The sequence below is a fragment of the Rhinoraja longicauda genome, chromosome 2, assembly GCF_053455715.1.
Source record: "Rhinoraja longicauda isolate Sanriku21f chromosome 2, sRhiLon1.1, whole genome shotgun sequence".
In the NCBI taxonomy this organism is placed as follows: Eukaryota; Metazoa; Chordata; class Chondrichthyes; order Rajiformes; family Arhynchobatidae; genus Rhinoraja; species Rhinoraja longicauda.
Genome location: NC_135954.1, coordinates 32,614,744 through 32,640,058, shown reverse-complemented (window position 1 = coordinate 32,640,058; position 25,315 = coordinate 32,614,744). Strand labels below are relative to the sequence as shown.

Sequence of the window (25,315 nt, the reverse complement as noted above, 5' to 3'; positions counted from 1 at the left end):
AAATCTCCCCGCCAGGATATTGGTTCCCCTCAGGTTCAGATGCAACCCGTCCTTTTTGTACAGGTCATACTTCCCCCAGAAGAGGTCCCAATGATCCAGAAACTTGAATCCCTGCTCCCTGCACCAGTCCCTCAGCCACGTATTTATCCTCCACCTCACTCCATTCCCATTCTCACTATCGCGTGGCACAGGCAGTAAGCCTGAGATTATTGCTTTGGAAGTCCTTTTTTTTAAAACTCTCTTCCTAGCCCCCTAAATTCTCCTTTCAGGACCTCTTCCCTTATCCTACCTATATTGTTGGTACCTATATGTACCACGACCTCTGGCTCTTCTCCCTCCCTTTTCAGGATATCTTGGACACGTTCAAATACATCCCGGACACTGGCACCAGGGAGGCAAACTACCATCCGGGTCTCCCGACTGCGTCCACAGAATCGCCTATCTGACCCCCTCACTATAGAGTCCCCTATCACTATCGCTCTCATCTTCCTTTCCCTACCCTTCTGAGCAACAGGGCCGGACTCCGTGCCTGAGGCCCGGGCGCCGTCGCTGCCCCCAGGTAGGCTGTACTCCCCAACAGTACCTAAACAGGAGTATTTATTGCCAAGGGTTACATCCACTGGGGTACTCTCTAGTCCCTGCCTCTGCTCCTTGCCCCCCCTAACCGTGACCCATTTGTCTACCTCCCGTGGTCTTGGAGTGACCACCTCTCTATAACTCCTCTCTATAACCTCCTCCCTCTCCCTGACCAGACGGAGGTCATCAATCTGCCGCTCCAGGTTCCTAATATGGTCCCTTAGGAGCCCCGTCTCGTCGCACCTGGTGCAGATGTGGATGTCTGGAAGACTATCAGACTCCCAGATACCCCACATCCGACACCCAGAACAATAAACTGCCCTAGCACTCATACTCCCCCTTAACTGGGAACGTTGCAGAGTGGTCTGCTCCAACCGCTCCAACGCCTCTGTAAGAACAAAGCCCCGTGCTCGGTTTCCAAAAAACTACCGCCCAGATGCTACTCCAACCGCTCCAACCGCCCACCCAAAAGAACTGAGTGATCTCCTGGGAGAGGAAATAAACGGATAAAAAACTCTGGCCAATTTGGGGAAAAAAAATCCGGGAAATTCCTCTCCGACCCCAAGCTAGGCGATCGAAACTTGACCGGGAGATCACACAGGTCTTACTCCTTACTATCCCCGCACAATATTACGGTCTCTGCTCTCTCTCACACGCACACTGATTGCTGCTGCTGCTGATTGCTACTGCTGCGACTGCTGCTGCTGATTGGAGTGTGGGTCTCTGCTGCTGCTGATTGTGTTGCACAATCAATGCATCAATTCAAGGCAGAGCAGATTTCAGGAAGATGTGAACCTGTGGTACATGCACCAATGAAACAAACTTAAAATCATAGAGTTATACAGCATAGAGACAGGCCCTTTGGCCTAACTTGCCCAGGTGGACCAAGATACCCCATCTGTACTAGTGCCACTTGCCTACATTTGGCCCATAACCTTCTAAACCTATCGTATCAGTCTGAAGAAAGATCTCGACCCGAAACGTCACCCATTCCTTCTCTCCCGAGATGCTGCCTGACCTGCTGAGTTACTCCAGCATTTTGTGAATAAATACCTTTGATTTGTACCAGCATCTGCAGTTATTTTCTTATATTATATAAACCTATCCTATCCATGTACCTGTCCAAATGACTTTAAAATGTTTAGTACCTGCTTCAACTACCTCTTCCAGCAGCTCATTCCAGATCCCTGCCACCCTTGGTGTAAAAAAGTTGACTCTCAAGTTTGTAGCGACCATAGGGATTGGTCCTGAGAGTCGAACCCTCGGATTGGCCAGCTAGGTCATGTGGTGATTTTGGCGCCCAAAACCAGTCAGTGGGAAGAGAACTTCGAAGCGAACAGTTTGATTTAAGTTCCTATTAAATCTTTCCCCCTCACTTTAAACCTATATCCCCTGGCTGTTGATTCCCCTGTTCTGGGTAGAAAGACACTGTGCAATTGCTCTTTCTATTCCTCTCGTGAGCTTACATATCTCTATAAGATTACCCATCATCTTCCTTAGCCCCAAGGAATAAACTACCCTGCTTGAACTCTCCGTACAGCTCAGTCTTTCGAGTCCTGGCAACTTCCTTGTAAATCGTCTTTGCACCCTTTTCAACTTAACAACATTTACAATGTCTTGTAAAACTGTAACATGACCTCCCAACTTCTATACTCAATACTCTGATTGACGAAGGCCAATATGCCAATAGCCTTCCTGACTACCCTATCTACCTGTGACACCACATTCAAAGAAATATGTATAGAAACATAGAAACATAGAAAATAGGTGTAGGAGTAGGTCATTCGGCCCTTCGAGCCTGCACCGCCATTCAATATGATCATGGCTGATCATCCAGCTCAGTAACCTGTACCTGCCTTCTCTCCATACCCCCTGATCCCTTTAGCCACAAGGGAATTCTAGGTCCCTCTGCTCTACAACACACCCCAGAGCCCTGCCAGTCACTGTGTAGGCCCTGCCCTAGTTAGACTTCCCAAAACACAATACCTCAATTTCTCAGTATTAAATTCCATGAACCATTCCTCAGTCGACCTGCCCAATTTTTGACAATCATCTTAACTATCTACAATACCACCCACTTTAGTGTCATCTGCAAACTTACTAATCATGCCTTGTATGTTCTCATCTAAATCATTGATACAGGTGACAAACAACAGTGGGCCCCGTACCAAACCCCAAGTCACACCACTAGTCACAGGCCTTCAGTCTGAAAAGCAACCTTCCACTACCACCCCATGCTTCTTTCTATGCATTTGGCTAGTTCTCCTTGGACCCCAAGCGATTTAACCTTCCAGAGCAACCTACCATTCAGAACCTTCCATGATCTTCCTTCTAAGAGGTCTACAGCTCTGTCATGATCAACATTTTTGGTCACATCTTTAAAAACTCCAATCATCTTGCACGTACAAAATCATGATGGTTCTCCCTCATCAGCTTTTGTCCATTAAATGCATGTATATCTTATCCTTCAGAATACTCTCTCGTAGCTTCTGACCACAGAAGTTTGAATCACTGGTGTGCAGTTCCCAGCCTTTTCCCTGTAGCCTGTCTTAATAGAGACACAACATTTGCCACCCTCCATTCTTATGACACCTCATCCTTATTAAATTATGACCCATAAATCTCAGCCTGCACACCTGCAATTTCCTTTCTAGCTTACCAGTGTTCTCAGATATACCTAATCAGGAACTACCTGCATATGCCTTAGGACCTTCAGCATTCCTCGAACGTAATGCTGATTGCCCTTCAAGTCACTTCCATTAACTGCTCCATCTTGTACATGAACAAAGAACAGCATATTTATGCAACATACATTTAAACTCTGAGATTACTATAGGAATATGGATCGGATATGTGAATGCCATGGGAGACAGACAAACCCACGAGTAAAGATTACCATTAATGTAAATTACCATTAGATACCATGGAAGAATTAGCAATAATACTCAACAATGGAGTTGTTGATAAGTAATATAAGAACCAGGGAGTCAGAAGATGCAGCCACAAAACAAATGGAGGATGCAAGGTCACCATCCACATGGTTTTAGGTATACTTTCTTCAAACATGTGTCTGCTTGTTTATAACTGTCTTTATAATTATCTTTTTTCTAAAAGTTAACTAATTCAAAAGAAGACACTTCTTTGTCTGCTTGACCTCTCCCCTATAGCTCAAGCCCTAGAGAGCTGCCAACATCCTCGTAAAATCTTCTCTGCACCCTTTGCAACTTAAAACATCTTTCCTATAAAAATGACCAAAACTGAATGCAATACTCCAATGTCTTGTACAACTGTAACAGTAATTTGTGGAATTCTCTGCCACAGAAGGCAGTAGAGGCCAAGTCACTGGATGAATTTAAAAGAGCTCTAGGGGCTAGCAGAATCAAGGGATATGGGGAGAAGGCAGGCACAGGTTACTGATTGTGGATGATCCGCCATGATCACAATGAATGGCAGTGCTGACTCGAAGGGCCAATGGTCTCATCCTGCACCTATTTTCTATGTTTCTATGACCGCCCAACCTCTATAACAGGGAGATCATGTTACAATGACACAATGTAAGGAATTATGTGCATTCCTGGATCCCTCTGTTCTACGACACCATCCAGAGCCCTGCCAATCACTATGTCAGGTACGGTGAGATAGCATCACTGGAGAACATGGATAGGTGATGTTTTGGGCCGGAACCCTTCTTCAGACTGGAGAAGGACCCCCAACCCGAAATGTTAGTCCAGCACTTTGTGTCTTTTTTGGTAAAACAGCATCCACAGTTCCTTGTTTCCACAATTAATTCTAAAGCTTGACACAAAACGAGTAACGCAGCAGGTCAGGCAACATTTCCAGAGAAAATGAGTAGATGACAAAGGGTTCCAACCTGAAATGTCATCTCTTCCTTTTCTCTAGAAATGCTGCCTGACCCACTGAGTTACTCCAGCATTTTGTGTCTATCTTTGGTACAAATCAGCATCTGCATTTCCTTCCAACTCATTCTAATGCTTTCTCTCCTCGCGTTGGTTTGCCCCAGAAATCATTTTAAAGCCAAACACAATGCATCATAAAGGGGACAAGAAGTCAACAACTGTTTCCTCTGCAAACATTCAAAGTTTGACTTTGTGCCCATCTTTTGGTTTAAAAAAAAAATCAATTCTATGAGCCATGTCATTGCTTCTATGAGCTTGGAGTCTGATAATTCCCGTAACCAGATCTCAGTCGCCAATTAGATGATTATTCTCATATGATAGCAGGAGGTTTAGGGATCCTTGACACATTGCTGGGAAGAGGAAGAGGGAGAAAAAAAACCCACATTCACTAATACGAGTTTCCCTTTGGACAGTAAACCAGAATTGGGAAGCAGAACGTCTCTACTCTGTATGTGGGAGGCACATAAAGATGGGAACAGCAACTACAAATGAAAACTTGACTCCACCTTATTGCAGTACAACAATTTATTTTATATAAACTGTAATGATGCTGGACGCGAGAAAGGAAAGTTTTGTTACCTTTTGGGTATAGCAACGAGAGTTTTGACCACCTTCTGACATTCTGATGAATTTGGTTCCTTCAGATCAGTCAACTTCTGTTTTTTGATTCTAAAATAAAAAGAGTTAAAATCTGCCTTTGTGAAAATGTATGAGAAAAGTTGAGCAATAAAACCACTATTTGAGCAATAAAACCACTATTCGGCACGGTAGCACAGCGGTAGAGTTGCTGCTTTACAGCGAATGCAGCGCCGGAGACTCAGGTTCGATCCTGACTATGGGTGCTGCACTGTAAGGAGTTTGTACGTTCTCCCCGTGACCTGCGTGGGTTTACTCCGAGATCTTCGGTTTCCTCCCACACTCCAAAGACGTACAGGTATGTAGGTTAATTGGCTGGGTAAAATGTTAAAAAAATTGTCCCTAGTGGGTGTAGGATAGTGTTAATGTACGGGGATCACTGGGCGGCACGGACTTGGAGGGCCGAAAAGGCCTGTTTCCGGCTGTATATATATGATATGATATGATATGATATTGCTAATCACCCAAAACCGTAATTATTTTGTCTTTCACCCATTACTCCTTGTTGATCTACATTAGCTTCTTCTTAAATAACACTTAAGAGTCATAGTGATACAGCATGGAAACAGGCCCTTTAGCTCAACTTGCTCACACCGGCCAACATGTCCCATCTACACTATTCCCACCTGCCTGCGCTTGGTCCATATCCCTCCAAACTTCAGTGTACCCGTCTAATTGCTTCTTAAGCATAGCCATTATCCCTGCCCCAATTACCTCCTCCGGCAACTCGTTCCAGACACCCACCACCCTTTGTATGAAAAAAATTACCCCTCAGATTCCTATAAAATCTATCCCTCTTCACCTTAAACCTATGCTCTCTGATTCTCTATTCCCCTACTCTCGGCAAGACTCTGATCTATCTCATGATTTTATATATCTTCATAAGATCACCCCTCATCCTCCTGCGCTCCAGGGCATCCTGCTCAACCTCTCCCTACAGCTCATACCCCCGAGTCCTAGCAACATCCTTGTAAATCTTCTCTGCACCATTTCCAACTTAACATCTTTCCTATAACATGGTGCCCAGAACTGAAGACAATACTCCAAATGCGGCCTCACCAATGTCTTATATACTGCAACATGACCTCCTAACCTCTACACACAATACTCTAACTGACGAAGGCAAATGTGCCAAAAGCCTTTTTGACCACCACATCTACCTGTGACACCACCTTCAAGCATCTCTTGCGCTTCTCTATAAAGGGCCTGTCCCACTTAGGCGATTTTAAGGCGACTGCCGGTGACTAGGCTGTCGCTGAACGTTGACCGGGTTGTCGCGGGCATGATCGTGAGGAGTCTTCAATGAATCGTAGTGGATCTCGGCGCATCGCAGAAAAGTTTTCCAGATAGAAATTTCTCGGCGACAGCTGGCTTGTCGCCAGGTATCGTAGCTTATTGCGGGCACTGTCGCATGCTGTCCCCAGGTTTGCTAGGTTGTCGCAGATGCATTTAGAAGCACATAATATTAAATTAAGAAAAGGCATTTGAAGATACCAGAAGATAGTTTTGTTTAACCAATTTATTTACCGTCAGGACATTTGACAGGTAGATTGGGGGTGACAGTTTGACGGTCAGGTAAACGTGGGAATTTTACGATGTTTCCGAAGACGGTGTAATCTCTTAGCCTGGTGCTAGTAACTTGTATCGACCTGACTTGGCATTGTTGTGGTCATTGTCATAGGGTAAAATAAAATTTGACAGTCGCCAGCAGTCGCCTTAAAAATTGCGTAATGGGACAGGCCCTTAACTCTCAAAGATAACTGGGTCTCCAATTCTGGTCTCTTAAACATCCCATATTTAATCCCTCCACTAATTGCGGTCATGTCTTCAGCTGCTACTGCTCCAGATTCTGGAATACCCTTCTTAATCTTATTCATCTCTCAATCTTCATATTGCGGGACTGTCGTATGTTGAAAGGCTGGAGCGATTGGGCTTGTATACACTGGAATTTAGAAGGATGAGGGCGGATCTTATTGAAACATATAAGATAATTAGGGGATTGGACACATTAGAGGCAGGAAACATGTTCCCAATGTTGGGGGAGTCCAGAACAAGGGGCCACAGTTTAAGAATAAGGGGTAGGCCATTTAGAACGGAGATGAGGAAGAACTTTTTCTGTCAGAGTGGTGAAGGTGTGGAATTCTCTGCCTCAGAAGGCAGTGGAGGCCATTTCGTTGGATGCTTTCAAGAGAGAGCTGGATAGAGCTCTTAAGGATAGCGGAGTGAGGGGGTATGGGGAGAAGGCAGGAACGGGGTACTGATTGAGAGTGATCAGCCATGATCGCATTGAATGGCGGTGCTGGCTCGAAGGGCTGAATGGCCGACTCCTGCACCTATTGTCTATTGTCTATTGTCTTCAAGATTCACGTTAAAATCTAATTCTTTGGGGAAATATTTGTTTGTTACCCTGTAATTTCTTTAGAATAACTTGGTGCTAAATTTTGTTTGGTAAAATTCCTGTGATGAAACTGGAGGTATTTTGTTTTGAAAGGTACTGTGGCGGCGCCCGGGGGCTAGGCCACTCCGTTGGTCAATCCACTCGGCACTCAGTGGACGGGAGGGATTAGGTCACTTCCTGGGTCAGTTCCTTTGGGTCAGGTGGTCTGGGACTATAAAAGGTTTTGGGTGTGTCGACTCACGAGTTCTTGAGTGCGGTGTTTGATGCCTTAGGAAATAAAGTATATTAACTACTCACCTGGCGTCTAGCCTGACTTCCGCGGTGACCGCACCCACTACACTGGTGACCCCGATTTTCCTTCGCAAGTCGCGATGGACCCGAACGCGCTACTACCCGACTCTTCCAGTCAGCCGCCTCTGGACCCTGCTGCCCGCGCCGCTCTCCACGCCGTGTCGGTGTGGCTGCCTCCATTGTGGACCGAGTGACCCCGACTTCTGGTTTGACCAGGCTTATGGACTGCGTGTGCCGTGGCCTGGAATTCGTGTTCATCTACCTTGACGACATTTTGGTGGCGAGCCGCTCGAGACAGGAGCATTTTGCCCATCTCCGCCAGCTATGCCAACGCCTTAGCGATCATGGGCTGGCCATCAACATCATCAAATGCCGTTTCAGGGGGGTCATCCATCGATTTTCTGGGCCACCACGTGACCCCGCACGGGGCGCTGCCGCTCCCGAACAAGGTGGACGCGGTGCGTCAGTTTCCACGCCCGACCACCGTGAGGGGCCTCCAGGAGTTCGTGGGAATGGGGGCCTTTTACCACCGATTTGTGCCGTCTACAGCCCGGATCATGCGCCCGCTGTTCCACCTCATGGCGGGCAAGCGCAGGGAGGTCGCATGGACCGACGATGCGGTGGCGGCGTTCCAACACGCCAAGGAAGCCCTGGCTGCGGCCATGATGCTCGTGCATCCACGGGCTGATGCACCAACCAGCCTGACGGTCGACGCTTCGGAAGTAGCGGTTGGGGCGGTGCTCGAACAGCACACGGATGGGTGTTGGAAGCCTCTCGCTTTTTTCAGTAGGCACCTCAGCGGCGCACAGCAGAACTACAGTGCTTTTGACCGCGAGCTCCTTGCCCTTTACCTTGCGGTCCGCCACTTCCGCTATTTTCTCGAGGGGAGGACTTTCACCGCGTACACGGACCACAAGCCCCTCACCTTTGCGTTCGCCAAGGTTTCTGACCCGTGATCAGCTCGCCAGCAGCGGCAGCTGGCTTTCGTCTCGGAATACACTACTTCCATCCGTTTCATCGGGGGTAAAGACAACCGGGAGACCGACGCCTTGTCTCGACCCGCGGTCCGCGACGTCCTGCAAGTGGCCGATGGCATCGACTACTCAGCCCTGGCGGCGGCCCAGTTGTCCGATAATGAGATGTCCGCCTACCGTACCGCCGTTTCGGGCCTCAGGTTGGAGGACGTTCCCTGTGGCACTGGGGGCGCGACGCTGCTTTGCGATGTGTCCACCGGGCAACCACGCCCAATCGTGCCTGTTGCCAGGCGACGCCGGGTGTTCGAGGTGCTCCACGGGCTGCCCCACCCTTCCATTCGGGCGACGACGACCCTCGTGGCTTCCCGTTTCGTTTGGCACCGGTTACGCAAGCAGGTTGGGCATTGGGCGCGCACCTGCATCCCGTGCCAAACTGCAAAAGTACAGCGGCATGTGCGTGCGCCGCTCCAGGAGTTCCCCGTCCCTCGCCACCATTTTGACCACATCCATGTGGACATCGTGGGGCCGCTGCCGCCTTCTCGGGGTTTCACCTACCTCCTGATAATGGTGGACCATTTCACGCGGTGGCCGAAGGCAGTTCCACTGCCGGACACGTGTGCCTCTACTTGAGCCCGTGCCTTGGCGGCAAATTGGATTGCCAGGTTTGGGGTTCCGCTCGACATTACGTCCGACAGGGGGTCACAATTCACCTCCGAGCTGTGGTCATCCATGGCCCAACTGCTGGGGGTTAACCTGCACCGCACCACAGCGTACCATCCGCAGGCGAACGGCCTGGTGGAGCGTTTCCACCGCCTGCTCAAAGCCGCTCTGAAAGCCCGGCTCATTGGCCCGGACTGGGTTGACGCATTGCCGTGGGTTTTACTGGGTGTCCGCACCGCCCCCAAGGAGGACTTGGCCACCTCCTCGGCGGAATTGGTGTACGGGGCTCCGCTGACGGTGCCCGGGGAGTTCGTTCCCTCTGCCCTGGGCCAGGCAGAACAGCCCTCGGCCGCCCTGCAACGCCTTCGGGAGACGGTGGGCTCGCTGGCGCCAGTGCCGACGTCTCGCCATGGTTCGGTGCGGTCACATGTCCCTTCCGCCCTGCAGGACTGTCCTTTTGTTTTCCTGCGTCAGGATGCCCACCGGACACCCCTTCAGCGGCCTTATGAGGGACCATTCAAAGTGCTTGAGCGGGGCTCTGCCACCTTCGTGTTGGACATGGGGGGTCGTCCTGAGACGGTCTCTCTTTCGCGGCTGAAGCCGGCGCACGTGGACGTTAGCCAGCCGGTTCTACTGGCGCAGCCTCGCCCTCGGGGTCGTCCCGCATCCCGGCCTTTACCCCTGGAGTTCCCGTGGGTGCCTTCCCCTGGCGGGGTGGTTCCGGTTCCTGCGCCCGCCGTGGCGCGCACGCGGGCTGGCCGTTTCGTCCGTCCCCCTGTCCGTTTCGTGCCTTCGGTTCTTGGGGGGGGTCCTGTGGCGGCGCCCGGGGTCTAGGCCACTACCTTGGTCATTCCACTCGGCACTCACTGGACGGGAGGGATTAGGTCACTTCCTGGGTCAGTTCCCTTGGGTCAGGTGGTCTGGGACTATAAAAGGTTTTGGGTGTGTCGACTCACGAGTTCTTGAGTGCGGTGTTTGATGCCTTAGGAAATAAAGTATATTAACTACTCACCTGGCGTCTGGCCTGATTTCCGCGGTGACCGCACCCACTACAGTACTGTATTTCTCTCTCAGATACATAAGAAATGACACAGAAACGACTGGATGAGTTAATAATCATTGCAAAAGTTCACAAGCATTGTGTTACCCGTCACATTGGATGCTGCCATTATCATTAGTCAAATTTAACTTAAAGTCGTAGAATCACCCAGTACTGAAACAGGCCCTTCGGCCCAACCTGCCCATGCCAACCAAAATGCCCCATATTCGCTTGTCCCATTTGCCCACATTTGGCTCATATCCTTCCAAACCATGTGCATCAGCGGGTCAGGCAGCATCTCTGGAGAAAAGGAATAGGAGACATTTTGGGTCAAGACCCTTCTTCAGACAGTCAGGGGAGAGGGAACAGGTACATAGAACAAATGAACAGGTACATAGAACAAATGAATGAAAGATATGCAAAAAGCAACATTGAGCAAGGAAAGGCGAGGGCCACTATTGTCCATTACTGCCTATGGGGAAGGTGGTAATGAGTGATACAGACAGTGAAACTCAACAGAACGACAGTGAAACTAATACAATGACTAAGGTGGGGGAGGGATGGAGAGAGAGGGGATGCAATAGTTACTTGAAGTTAGAGAAAGTTACACTGGGTTGTAATCTGCCCATGCGAAATATGGGGTGCTGTTCCTCCAATTTGCATTGGTCTCACTCTGACAGTGGAGAAGGACAAGGACAGAAAGGTCAGTGTGGGAATGGGAAGAGGAGTTAAAGTGTTAGGGAACAGGGAGATTGCGTAGGCCACGGTGGACCGAGTGAAGTTGTTCAACGAGTTACTCCAGCTTTTTGTGTCCATCTTCAGTATAAACCAGTCTGCAGTACCCTCATGCACAACCATGTACATGTCCATCCTTCCAAATGTCTTCCAAATGTTGTTACTTTACCTGCTTTAACCACTTTACCTGCTTTAACCAAAAGCATCAATAGTTCTTTAAGATGGCCGCGCCGTTGTGTTTGGCTGCCTGTCGTCGCTCACCTGGAGATCGTAGTGTTCTTCGAGCCACTTTGGTTTACGACCGCCGAACCCTTCTGTTGATCCGACCAACCGTCGTCGACTTCTTCAGTCCAGGTCCCGGACAAAGTTTCTTCCAACGATTGCTCCTCGATCAACTCCCGGTAGATGTGCGGGGCCAGCCTTACATCCACCGCCGCACGCACCGCGCTAGGAGGCGGGGTAAACGCGCGGGAACATTCGAAAATTTCAAAAACCTCGCCCGCGCTCATCCAACAGCGGCCTACCTCACCCAGCGCTGCGAAGTCGATCTTACTGCTCCATCCACCGGCGCTCCCTCGAGCTCAGGTATGCCGCTCTTCGACCGATCATCCCGGTCCCTGGACTGCCGGCCCGTGGGCTCCCAGCAAGGCCATCTGTGAAGCGCAGCGGCATGGTCTCCCCGAACCTCCGTCCGCTGGCGTGGGAGCTGCTACCAGACCGAAGCTCACCTGCTGTCCCTGCTGTCTCTGCTAAAGTGGCCCTGATCAACGCAAGATCCCTACAGAACAAAACCTTCATCCTCAACGACTTCTTCACCACCCGTGGATTGGACTTCTCACTGCTCACAGAATCCTGGCTTAACCCTGGTGAGCTTGCTCCACTCGTGGAACTCTGTCCTGATGACTGTGACTTCTTCACCTCGTCTAGGCTCTCCGGACGCGGTGGGGGCTTAGCCACTGTGTTTAAGAAACATTTCAACTGCCGCCTCCTGAACGCTGATCATTTCTCCAGTTTCGAGGTGCGACTAATTAAAGTAGGCCTAGCCTATCCCCTCTTAATTGTTCTTGTGTATCGCCCACCAAAAATGCATAAGGACTTCATCACCCAATTTGCTGATCTGATTTCTAGCATTTTGCCCAAATTTGACCGGGTCATGATTCTTGGTGACTTTAACATTCATGTTTGATGTCCCACTAAGCCTCTTGTGAGTGAATTTATGCACCTGGTTGAGTCCTTCAATCTGACTCTTCACACCACGGGACCCACTCACAAGTTAGGCCATACTCTCGACCTAGTGTTATCGTCCGGATTCCCAATCACCAACATTGAAACTACTGAAGCCTGTCTATCGGACCACAGCGCTATCATTTTTGACGCATATCTGCCTTTATCTCCCGCAAAATCTCATCTCCCTGTTCGCTACTCCCGCGACATAAATTCATTGACTGCCAGTAAATTCTCCGAGGCTCTCACAGCTGCCCCCAACATCTGCACTATTGAGGCCTCTCCCCCCCATCTCAGCACTGAGGATCTCGCCTCTTTATTTAATATCACTTGCTCTTCCATCCTGGATTCTATCGCTCCCCTTAAAATGAAAAAGCCTAAGCCCAAAGGTCGGCCGTGGCTCAATGACACCACCAAAGCCCTAAGAAGGGAGTGCAGAAAATCAGAAAGGAGGTGGAAATGTGACAAGCTTCAAATTTCCTTCGAAATTCTGAGAAACAATCTTCTCAAATACCAGGAAGCAGTAAAGTCTGCTAGAGCACAATACTTCTCCGACCTTATTTCCAAAAACTTTCATAACTCCAAGGTCCTATTTAGAACAATTACCTCTGTCATATGTCCCGCCCCCAGTACCAGCTTAGTTGGGTCCCCTGCTAAGTGCGAAGAATTCGCTAAATTTTTCACCAACAAAGTTGAGAACATTAGAATGAACATTTCCCCTCCCACCCGTGACCTAGCTGTCTCACTAGTCTGTTCATCTAAATTGGACTGCTTCCAACCCGTCACTCTATCCTCCCTTGCAAAGCTTGTCTCCGCTATGAAACCTGCAACCTTCCCCCTTGATCCTGCCCCCACTGCCCTTCTGAACGATGTCATTGCAATAGCCGGTCCCAGCATCCTCTCTATTATCAACAGTTCTCTGGCCACTGGCACTGTTCCAACCAGTTTCAAGCACGCGGTGGTCCAGCCCCTACTGAAAAACCCTAACCTAGACCCCACCTTGCCTAGCAACTACAGACCCATTTCCAAACTGCCATTCCTGTCAAAAGTCCTTGAAAAGGCAATTCTAAACCAATTAGTGCCCTACCTGCACCAAAACACCATCCTGGAAAGTTTCCAGTCAGGTTTGAGCCCACCACAGCACAGAGTCTGCCTTGTTGAAGGTACACAACGACCTGCTTCTCGCCATCGACACCGGCGACTGTGCAATCCTGCTCCTTCTCGACCTCAGCGCAGCGTTCGATACAGTGGACCACACCATCCTTATTGACCGTCTCCGGTACGCGGTTGGCATTGATGGCACTGCCCTGAGCTGGTTCGCTTCGTACCTCAAAGATAGGAGTTTTGCCATCAACATAGGCAGTTATTCCTCTGCTCCAGCTAGCCTCTCCTGCGGAGTTCCACAAGGCTCCATCCTAGGCCCCATTCTCTTCTCTCTATACATGCTCCCCCTTGGCCAAATCATTCAAAGGCACGGCATTTCTTTCCACCGCTATGCCGATGACACTCAGCTTTACCTCCCCCTGAAACCCAACAACCAGTCAAATTTAAACAGCCTCTTACACTGCCTTGAGGACATAAAATGTTGGATGGCACAGAACTTCCTCCAATTAAATGAGAGCAAGTCTGAGGTCATCCTATTCGCCCCCCCCCCCCCCCCCCCCCCCCGACTCCATCAAATGATAACAGGCAGTCTTGGAAGTCTATCCTGCCTAGTGAAACCGCATGTCAAAAACCTCGGCATGATATTTGACTCTGCATTAAAATTTGATAAGCAAGTCAACGCTGTGGTAAAAGCCAGCTTCTTCCAACTTCGAACCATAGCTAAAATCAAACCTTTCCTCCAATTCGACGACACAGAAAAAATCATTCACGCTTTCATTTCCTCCCGCCTAGACTACTGCAACCCCCTATACACTGGGATCAGCCAATCTTCCCTGTCCCGCCTGCAACTGGTCCAAAACGCCGCAGCGAGACTCCTGACGGGTACCCGTAAAAGGGACCACATCACGCCGATTCTGGCCTCTCTCCACTGGCTCCCTGTACGGTACAGAATCAACTTCAAGCTCCTCCTATTCACGTATAAAGCCCTAAATGGACATTCCCCCCCCCACATCAAAAATCTTCTAACCCACCTCTCTAACTCCAGGTCCCTCAGGTCGGCCGACTTGGGGCTACTCACTATTCCGCGGTCTAGGCTTAAGCTCAGGGGTGACCGCGCTTTTGCGGTTGCAGCTCCTAGACTGTGGAACAGCATCCCTCTCCCCATCAGAACTGCCCCCTCCATCGACTCCTTTAAGTCCCGGCTCAAAACCTATTTCTACTCCCCAGCGTTTGAGGCTCATTGAGGAGGCGCTGTGAACTGTTTGCGTGCTACTGTATGTTTCATTTTTTTAAAATTAGTACCTAATCAGATGCACAGCACTTTGGTCAACGTGGGTTGTTTTTAAATGTGCTATACAAATAAAATTGACTTGACCTGACTTGACTTTCTCTGGCCACTTGTGCATCTGCCCACCACCCTCTGTGTGAGAAAACTGCCTATCCCCTCTCACCTTAAACCTATGCCCTCCATTTCTTGATTCTTCTCGCCTGGGAAATAGATTCCGTGCATTCACAATATCTTATACATCTCAATAGATCACGGATAGACACAAAATGCAGGAGTAGCTCAACGGGACTGGCAGAGAAGGAATGGGTGACGTTTCAGGTCTCCAGACTGATGTCAGGGGAGAGGGTGGTACGGAGATAAAATTTAGTCGGAGACAGTAAAAGACTGGTAGGAGAACTGGGAAGGGGGAAGGGATGGAGAGAGAGAGGGAAAGCAAGTGCTACTTGAAGTTAGAGAAGTCAATGTTCATACCCTTGGGGTGTAAACTACCCAAGCGAAATATGAGGTACTGTTCCTCCAATTTGCTACCTCAATAGATCACAGGTTCGATCCTGACCACGGGTGCTGTCTGTACAGAGTTTATACATTCTCCCTGTGACCATGTGGGTTTTCTCCGGGTGCTCCAGTTTCCTCCCACACTCCCAAGACGTACGTGTTTGTAGGTTAATTGGCTTCAGTAAAAATTGTAAGTTGTCCATCGTGTGTAGGATAGTGTTAGTGTATGGGATAATCGCTGGTTGGCGGAAACTCGGTGAGCCGAAAGGCTTTGTTTCCACCCTGTATCTCTAAAGGGCCAGCTCATGTGCTCCAGGGAATAAAGTCCAAGCCTGCCCAACCTCTCACTATGGTTTTATTGGTTCTGATTGATTACTGCGCAAACACCTCATAAGTGGTTATCTCGCACAAGTCGGAGTGAGGTGCTGTGAAGGACCTGCCATGGTTTGACTTTCCAAAATGCAACACCTTACTATGTGAATTAAACTTAATTTCCCATTACTTGGTCTACTTGCCCAGCTGATCAAGATCCCCTGTAATGTCCGATAACCACCTTCACTGTCTACCGCCATACTGCCTGTTTTAGTATCATCTTTCTTGTACATTATCGTCCAAATAGCTGGTTTAGATGATAAACAGCACATATCCCTGGGGCACACAATTGGTCAGTCATTAGCTATCCCTAATCATCGCTTGTGTCTCCAAAGAGTTGGAGGGATATGGGCCAGGCACAAGAAAGAGTGATCAGCTCAGGAAAAGCATATCGGACGGCATGGACCAGTTGAGCTGAATGGCTCACTTTCGTGTTAGACAATAGACAATAGACAATAGGTGCAGGAGTAGGCCATTCAGCCCTTCGAGCCAGCACCGCCATTCAATGCGATCATGGCTGATCACTATCAATCAGTACCCCGTTCCTGCTTTCTCCCCATACCCCCTCACTCCGCTATCCTTAAGAGCTCTATCCAGCTCTCTCTTGAAAGCATCCAACGAACTGGCCTCCACTGCCTTCTGAGGCAGAGAATTCCACACCTTCACCACCCTCTGACTGAAAAAGTTCTTCCTCATCTCCGTTCTAAATGGCCTACCCCTTATTCTCAAACTGTGGCCCCTTGTTCTGGACTCCCCCAACATTGGGAACATGTTATCTGCCTCTAATGTGTCCAATCCCCTAATTATCTTATATGTTTCAATAAGATCCCCCCTCATCCTTCTAAATTCCAGTGTATACAAGCCCAATCGCTCCAGCCTTTCAACATACGACAGTCCCGCCATTCCGGGAATTAATCTAGTGAACCTACGCTGCACGCCCTCCATAGCAAGAATATCCTTCCTCAAATTTGGAGACCAAAACTGCACACAGTACTCCAGGTGCGGTCTCACCAGGGCCCGGTACAACTGTAGAAGGACCTCTTTGCTCCTATACTCAACTCCTCTTGTTACGAAGGCCAACATTCCATTGGCTTTCTTCACTGCCTGCTGAACCTGCATGCTTCCTTTCATTGACTGATGCACTAGGACACCCAGATCTCGTTGAACTCCCCCTCCTCCTAACTTGACACCATTCAGATAATAATCTGCCTTTCTATTCTTACTTCCAAAGTGAATAACCTCACACTTATCTACATTAAACTGCATCTGCCATGTATCCGCCCACTCACACAACCTGTCCAGGTCACCCTGCAGCCTTATTGCATCTTCCTCACAATTCACACTACCCCCCAACTTAGTATCATCTGCAAATTTGCTAATGGTACTTTTAATCCCTTCGTCTAAGTCATTAATGTATATCGTAAATAGCTGGGGTCCCAGCACCGAACCTTGCGGTACCCCACTGGTCACTGCCTGCCATTCCGAAAGGGACCCATTTATCCCCACTCTTTGCTTTCTGTCTGTTAACCAATTTTCTATCCATGTCAGTACCCTACCCCCAATACCATGTGCCCTAATTTTGCCCACTAATCTCCTATGTGGGACCTTGTCGAAGGCTTTCTGAAAGTCGAGGTACACCACATCCACTGACTCTCCCTTGTCAATTTTCCTAGTTACATCCTCAAAAAATTCCAGTAGATTTGTCAAGCATGATTTCCCCTTCGTAAATCCATGCTGACTCGGAACGATCCCGTTACTGCTATCCAAATGCTCAGCAATTTCGTCTTTTATAATTGACTCCAGCATTTTCCCCACCTCTGATGTCAGACTAACTGGTCTATAATTACCCGTTTTCTCTCTCCCTCCTTTCTTAAAAAGTGGGATAACATTTGCTATTCTCCAATCCACAGGAACTGATCCTGAATCTATAGAACATTGAAAAATGATCTCCAATGCTTCCACTATTTCTAGAGCCACCTCCTTAAGTACTCTGGGATGCAGACCATCAGGCCCTGGGGATTTATCAGCCTTCAGTCCCATCAGTCTACCCAAAACCATTTCCTGCCTAATGTGGATTTCCTTCAGTTCCTCCATCACCCTAGGTTCTCCAGCCCCTAGAACATTTGGGAGATTGTGTGTATCTTCCTCAGTGAAGACAGATCCAAAGTAACGGTTTAACTCGTCTGCCATTTCTTTGTTCCCCATAATAAATTCCCCTGCTTCTGTCTTCAAGGGACCCACATTTGCCTTGACTATTTTTTTCCTCTTCACGTACCTAAAAAAACTTTTGCTATCCTCCTTTATATTATTGGCTAGTTTGTACACCTCCAAACAATCATTTCTATCAGAAGAACAACTAAACATTGCTTCAAGCGATTCACAATGAATATTGAGCTTCAGAAAAAAAAGGCAAAAAAAGAGTCGAAGAAAAACTAAACCAAATTCAATAAAGCTCATTCAAACAACTCGTTCACAAGGAAATTAAACGCTGACTCAACGCGGTCAAGTCAAATTACTTTTGTGGTGACGTGACAGTTTTATTTAATCCCCGTATCAATATAATGGTGAGTACATTGGTCTTCGTATCAAATTACCCTCACGCATGCTGGAATTTTTTAAAATTTTTTTGCAAAGAATATAATCCAAACCTGTGATGATTTGTCTTCTTCCCTTTTCCCATCCAGGAGACGTAACCGAAACAAAATATAGACATGAGCACAATAAAGGCGTACAACGTCTTAAGGTGCATGGCTGGTCCTTCAACGAACAGAGAGGACGGAACTGTACTTTTCAGAACTTGTCCACGTATAGCTTTAAAGTCCAAATCCTCAAGTGATCCCGCCCAGCGACCCCACCCCCTCATCACACATGTCACGGTTCCTGTTAATTTCATAACATCGATGCGTTCATATTCTGGATTTCCTCTTCTCTATTCACAGCGGCATATTATTTTTTTGCAGGTAGTTGGATAAAAGTTGCTAAATGATATTAAGATCAAGTGCAAGCAATGCTCTCCGCGCCGCTATTAATCGCCAATCTGCTTTCAAATTGCTTAAACCAATGCATTGTTCAGAGCCCCAACACTCCTCGGATGGTCAGATGGGGACCACATATACCTTCTCAAGTTGACCGACCAGATCGACCACTTTTGGACTGCAGTGGAATGAATGTCCATTCTTCCACACTGTTTGGGCTAATTGTACACTGCTGAGGGTGTGTGCACGGACATGCCTTTTGATTCTGTATTCTCGGGTTTTGTTTAAGGTTATTGTTTGTTTTCAATTAGGATTTTTTTACAACAAATTCATGGGCTCCTCTATGTCCTCGTAATAGGTTCGTGAGGGGCAACTTTTTACACAAAGGGTGTTGGTATTATGGAACAAGCTGCCGGTGCAGGTAGTTGAGGCAGGTACTATCGCAACGTTTAAACATTTTTTTTGGACAGGTACGTAGATAGAATAGGTTTAGAGGTATATGGGGCAAACGCAAGTATGTGGGAGTAGTGCAGATGGGGCATGTTGGTCAGTGTGGGCAAGTTGGGCTGAAGGGCTTGTTTCCACACTGATTTCGTTTAGTTTATTGTGCCAAGGTACAGTGAAAAGCGATGCTCTGCGCGCCGGTATAAATCGCCAGTCTGCTTTCAAATTGCTTAAACCAATGCATTGTTCAGAGCCCCAACACTCCCCGGATCGTCAGATGGGGACCACACATACCTTCTTAAGTTGACCGACCAGATCGACCACTCTTGGACTGCAGTGGAAAGAATGTTCGTTCTTCCACACAGTTTGGGCTAATTGTACAGTGCCGTGGGTGTGTGCACGGACATGCTTTTTGATTTTGTCTTCTCGGGTTTTGTTTAAGATTATTTTCTGTTTTCAATTAGGATTTTTTTACAACAAATTCATGGGCTCCTCTATGTCCTCGTTCCTCATAATAGGTACGTGGGGGGGGGGGGGGGGCAACTTTTTACACAAATGGTGTTGGTATTATGGAACAAGCTGCCGGTGTAGGTAGTCGAGGCAAGTACTATCACAACGTTCAAACATTTTTTGGTACATGGATAGGATAGGTAAACACAAGTAGGTGGGACTTGTGTAGATGGGGCATGTTGGTCGGTGTGGGCAAGTTGGGCTGAAGGGCATGTTTCCATACTGTATTTAGTTCCGTTTATGGTACCAAGGTACAGTGAAAAGCTTTCATTGTATGCTATCCAGTCAGCAGAAAGACAATACGTGATTACAATCCATCCATTTACAGTGTATAGATACATGATAAGAGAATGACATTTAGTGCAAGGTAAAGCCAGCAAAGTCCGATCAAGGATAGTCCGAGGGTCACCAAAGAGGTAGATAGTAGTTCAGCAAGACTCTGGTTGTGGTAGAATGATTCAGTTGCCTGATAACAGCTGGGAAGAAATTGTCCTTGAATCTGGAGGTGTGCACTTTCACACATCTATACCCTTTGCCTGATAGGCGAGGGGAGAGTGGCCAGGTGCGACGTCCTTGATTACGCTGCTGGCCTTGCCGAGGCAGTATAAGGTATAAATGGAGTCAATACAAGGGAGGTTGGTTTGTGTGATGGTCTGTGCTGCGTCCACAATTTTCTGCAATTTCCTGCAGTCTTGGATGGAGCTGTTCCCAAACCATGCTGTAATGTATCCTGATAAATTGCTTTCTATGGTGCATCTGTAGAGGTTGGTGAGAGTTGTAGGGGACAGGCTTAACTTCCTAAGCCTTCTAAGGAAGTAGAGGCATTGGTGTGCTTTCTTTGTCGTTGCTTCAATATGGGTGGTCCAGGAAAGGTTGTTGTTGGTGATTCTGAAGAAAGGTCTCGACCCGAAACGTCACCCATTCCTTCTCTCCCGAGATGCTGCCTGACCTGCTGAGTTACTCCAGCATTTTGTGAATAAATCGATTTGTACCAGCATCTGCAGTTATTTTCTTATACTAAAGGTTGTTGGTGATATTTACTCGTCGGAATTTGAAGTTGCACCATCAATGCAAACTGGGGTATCTGGACCGCTTCGCTTCCTGAAGTCAATCACTATCTCCTTTTTCTTGCTGACATTGAGAGAAAGGTTGTTGTCTCGACACCAGGCCATGAGGTTCTCAATCTCCTTCCTGTACTCCGTCTCATCATTATTTGATGTCTGGCCCACAATGGTGGTGTCATCAGCGAATTTGAAAATTGAATTAGATTTGTACATGGCTGCACAGACATGGGTGTACATGGAGTAAAGAAGGGGGCTGAGAATGCATCCTTGCATGCACCAGTGTTGAGGATTATCATAGAGGATGATTTGTCTCATATCTTCACTGATTGGGGTCTGTTGAATCTATGACTCCATGACTCCAAGTTTTATCAGTAAGATGTGCCCTTCTGCATTGGAAGCTGTCCTTCAAGCAGATTCGGACTGTTTGAGTTGAGTACCTTAGACTTATTTTTGCTCCATTTAATCATTTGTACCCTATCATTTGTACCCAAGAGATCACGATAAACCCTGCCGCTAATTCTGCACACAAAAAAAACTTGATATCAGTGGCTCCACAAAACCCTGGCCATGAAATGTAAATCAAAATGCAATTCAAGATGCTGGAAATCTAAAATAAAAACACTGAAAACGCTCAGCAGGTCAAGCAGCGTCTTTGGAGAGAGTACAGAATTGACTTGTCAGGTCATAGATGCTTCAGTGGAATTCAGAAAGAGGGGAAAAAAGGTAGTTATAAATTGAAGGAATATCACGCCCAAACTCAAATGTTAATGAGCATCTGGATTTCAGCTTAAAAGGACACAACATACTGGAGTAACTCAGCACGTCAGGCAGCATCACTGGACAACACAATGTCTCTGCTCACCAGATGCAAATTTAACCTAATCTCATTTGCTTGCCCAAGATCTATATTCCTCCATTCCCTGCCTGTTTGCATGCCTCTCCAATGTTGTTGTATCTGCTTGCAACACTGGCAGCGTGTTCCTGGCACCCACCACTCCATGTAAAATTTACCTCAAACATTTCCTTTAAACGTTCCCCCACTCACTTTAAATAGATGCCCTTGAGTAATTGACATTTCCACCCTGACGAAAAAGATTATCTAATGACTATCTGCCTATCTATGCCTTTATAATTTTATATTTTTCCAGGTTGCCCCTTCAGCCTCTGATGCTCCAGAGTAAACAGCTCGTTTATCCAACCTCTCTTTATAGCTAATAGCCAATAATCCATGCATCATCCTGATGAACCTCTTCTGCAACCTCGCCAAAGCTTCCATTCCCATCCTATAATACCATGATCAGAACTGCTCCAATACTCCAAATGTCTTCCACCACCATTCATCCTACGAAGCTCAGTCCTGGGTTCAGCTTTTGCAGCTTTTCCAGAGCATTTGCACTGGTGTTTCTGCTGTCACATTCAGCACAAGGAACATATGCAAGCTCACAGTGAGCTGGACAACAAGGTTCTTTATTCAGACAGTGGGGAAGGAGGGGAAAATATATACTGTATAAGTTGCTTTATTGCTTAATGTATGATGAATTTGTTTGGGATTGAGAAGATGTTTGCACTCTAAAGCTAGGAGTGGGTCCTTGTCAGATGTTATGGGTTTCAATTTACCAGCAAGTTCAGACTGCACCATTCCAGTTACGTCATGAGAGTGCTTCAGTGGCTGGCTTCAAGGCAACTTCGGGCCATCAAGATAAGCCTTCCAGTTGTCTGTAGTACGATCAAGTGAGGGAAGTCAGTTTGTGCAATGCATTTGGCCAGGTCTTTAGCTTTGATGGAAGTCTGACTGAGGAATCATCACACCTCACAACAAATTGATGCCTCCATTTCTGAGGTATTCTTTCCTCCGTTTGCCATTATGATAATGTGCAGAGAACGCAGCCAATCGAGGTCAACGCCAACCGTGAAGCATTAGTCATAGAGTCATACATACGGAAATAGGCCCTTCAGCCAAACTAATTCATGCCAATAAAGATCCCCCATTTCAGCTAATCCCATTTGCCTGAAAAGAAGGTGCAACGTTCTGGAGTAACTCAGTGGGTCATGCAGCATCTCTGGAGTAGATGGATAGGTGATGTTCTGGAACGGAACTCTTCTTCAGACTGATGCATTATTTTGCAGTCAGGGATGTGGTGACGATTGGTGATGCGGTGAGAGTGGCGGGTGATGCGGTGAGGGGCACAAGTGGTGACTGCATTGGAGGCCCCGGCCTAGGAGTGGCTGGAGAGGCGGTGATGGTTGGAGTCAGCAGGCCCTGCCTGTGAGTGGCCTCGGGAGGCGGTGAAGGCAGGCATTGGCAGTGGCCTCGGTGCTCCTGGACTAGCCACATTGAAGGCATAAGTTTAAGGTGAAGGGGAAAGATTTATTAAGATCCAGAGGGCCACCAATTTTCACTGACAGAGTGGTAGGTATATGGGACAAGCTGCCAAGGGAAGTAGAAACCAAAGAACTGCAGGATATCGATTCCAAGGAACTTGAAGCTTTCAACCATCCCTACTTCAGCGCCATCAATGTATGCCAGGGTATGTTTACCTCTTCACTTCCTGAAGGTAGACACAAAATGCCAGAGCAACTCAGTGGGTCAGGCAGTATCTTTGGAGAGAAGGAGCCGCTGAGTTGCTCTGGCATTTTGTGTCCACCTTCAATTTAGACCAGCATCTGCAGTTTGGGTTTTTTTCTTCACTTCCTGAAGTCGATCACTATCACCTTTTTCTTGTTGACATTGAGAGAAAGGTTGTTATCTTGACACCAGTTCAAAAGGCTCTCAATCTCCTTCCTGTACTCCGTCTTGTCATTATTTAATTCCGGCCCACTACAGCGAATTTGTAACTTGAATTGGATTTGTACAGCTTCATTGTCATGGGTGTTTATGGAATAAAGAAGGGGGCTGAGAACTTCTATACTCAATTCCCTCAAAACTGAATAGACAATAGACAATAGGTGCAGGAGTAGGCCATTCAGCCCTTCGAGCCAGCACCGCCATTCAATGCGATCATGGCTGATCACTCTCAATCAGTACCCCGTTCCTGCCTTCTCCCCATACCCCCTCACTCCGCTATCCTTAAGAGCTCTATCCAGCTCTCTCTTGAAAGCATCCAACGAACTGGCCTCCACTGCCTTCTGAGGCAGAGAATTCCACACCTTCACCACCCTCTGACTGAAAAAGTTCTTCCTCATCTCCGTTCTAAATGGCCTACCCCTTATTCTTAAACTGTGGCCCCTTGTTCTGGACTCCCCCAACATTGGGAACATGTTATCTGCCTCTAATGTGTCCAATCCCCTAATTATCTTATATGTTTCAATAAGATCCCCCCTCATCCTTCTAAATTCCAGTGTATACAAGCCCAATCGCTCCAGCCTTTCAACATACGACAGTCCCGCCATTCCGGGAATTAACCTAGTGAACCTACGCTGCACGCCCTCCATAGCAAGAATATCCTTCCTCAAATTCGGAGACCAAATCTGCACACAGTACTCCAGGTGTGGTCTCACCAGGGCCCGGTACAACTGTAGAAGGACCTCTTTGCTCCTATACTCAACTCCTCTTGTTACGAAGGCCAACATTCCATTGGCTTTCCTCACTGCCTGCTGTACCTGCATGCTTCCTTTCATTGACTGATGCACTAGGACACCCAGATCTCGTTGAACTCCCCCTCCTCCTAACTTGACACCATTCAGATAATAATCTGCCTTTCTATTCTTACTTCCAAAGTGAATAACCTCACACTTATCTACATTAAACTGCATCTGCCATGTATCCGCCCACTCACACAACCTGTCCAAGTCACCCTGCAGCCTTATTGCATCTTCCTCACAATTCACACTACCCCCCAGCTTAGTATCATCTGCAAATTTGCTAATGGTACTTTTAATCCCTTCGTCGAAGTCATTAATGTATATCGTAAATAGCTGGGGTCCCAGCACCGAACCTTGCGGTACCCCACTGGTCACTGCCTGCCATTCCGAAAGGGACCCATTTATCCCCACTCTTTGCTTTCTGTCGGTCAACCAATTTTCTATCCATGTCAGTACCCTACCCCCAATACCATGTGCCCTAATTTTGCCCACTAATCTCCTATGTGGGACCTTGTCGAAGGCTTTCTGAAAGTCGAGGTACACCACATCCACTGACTCTCCCTTGTCAATTTTCCTAGTTACATCCTCAAAAAATTCCAGTAGATTTGTCAAGCATGATTTCCCCTTCGTAAATCCATGCTGACTCGGAATGATCCCGTTACTGCTATCCAAATGCTCAGCAATTTCGTCTTTTATAATTGACTCCAGCATCTTCCCCACCACTGATGTCAGACTAACTGGTCTATAATTACCCGTTTTCTCTCTCCCTCCTTTCTTAAAAATTGGGATAACAGCTGCACCCTTTTGCAAGTATTGCTTATATCACCAATTAAATTGCCTGATTGTCCAATTTACCTGACTTCTCACTTAAACTAGCACTTACTTTTCTGCTCAGCCAACGGGCGTCCTTGCTCTGCTCCCGGACTTTTCAAATTGACTACTAGCTTCCTCTTGGCGCTCTTTTTAAACTGCCTGTTCAACTGTAATTAGCACTTACTTTTCTGCTCAGCCAACGGGCGTCCTTGCTCTGC

At 47.6% G+C, this 25,315-nt stretch overlaps 2 protein-coding genes across 2 annotated transcripts in view; one reads left to right on the top strand and one right to left on the bottom strand.

Annotated features, from left to right (window-relative positions):
* LOC144609317 (alpha-2,8-sialyltransferase 8F-like) overlaps positions 1-18,458 on the bottom strand; it is an 89,956-nt gene extending 71,498 nt beyond the window's left edge. Inside the window, exons 1-2 of the mRNA XM_078427749.1 lie at positions 18,358-18,458; positions 5,073-5,162 (exon numbers count right to left, since the gene is read on the bottom strand). Coding sequence (XP_078283875.1) covers positions 5,073-5,162; positions 18,358-18,458 — 191 coding nt within the window. The remainder of the gene's footprint in view (positions 1-5,072; positions 5,163-18,357) is intronic.
* A 3,895-nt stretch (positions 18,459-22,353) lies between these two features.
* LOC144601485 (uncharacterized) overlaps positions 22,354-25,315 on the top strand; it is a 33,623-nt gene continuing 30,661 nt past the window's right edge. Inside the window, exons 1-2 of the mRNA XM_078413658.1 lie at positions 22,354-22,423; positions 22,830-22,945. Coding sequence (XP_078269784.1) covers positions 22,354-22,423; positions 22,830-22,945 — 186 coding nt within the window. The remainder of the gene's footprint in view (positions 22,424-22,829; positions 22,946-25,315) is intronic.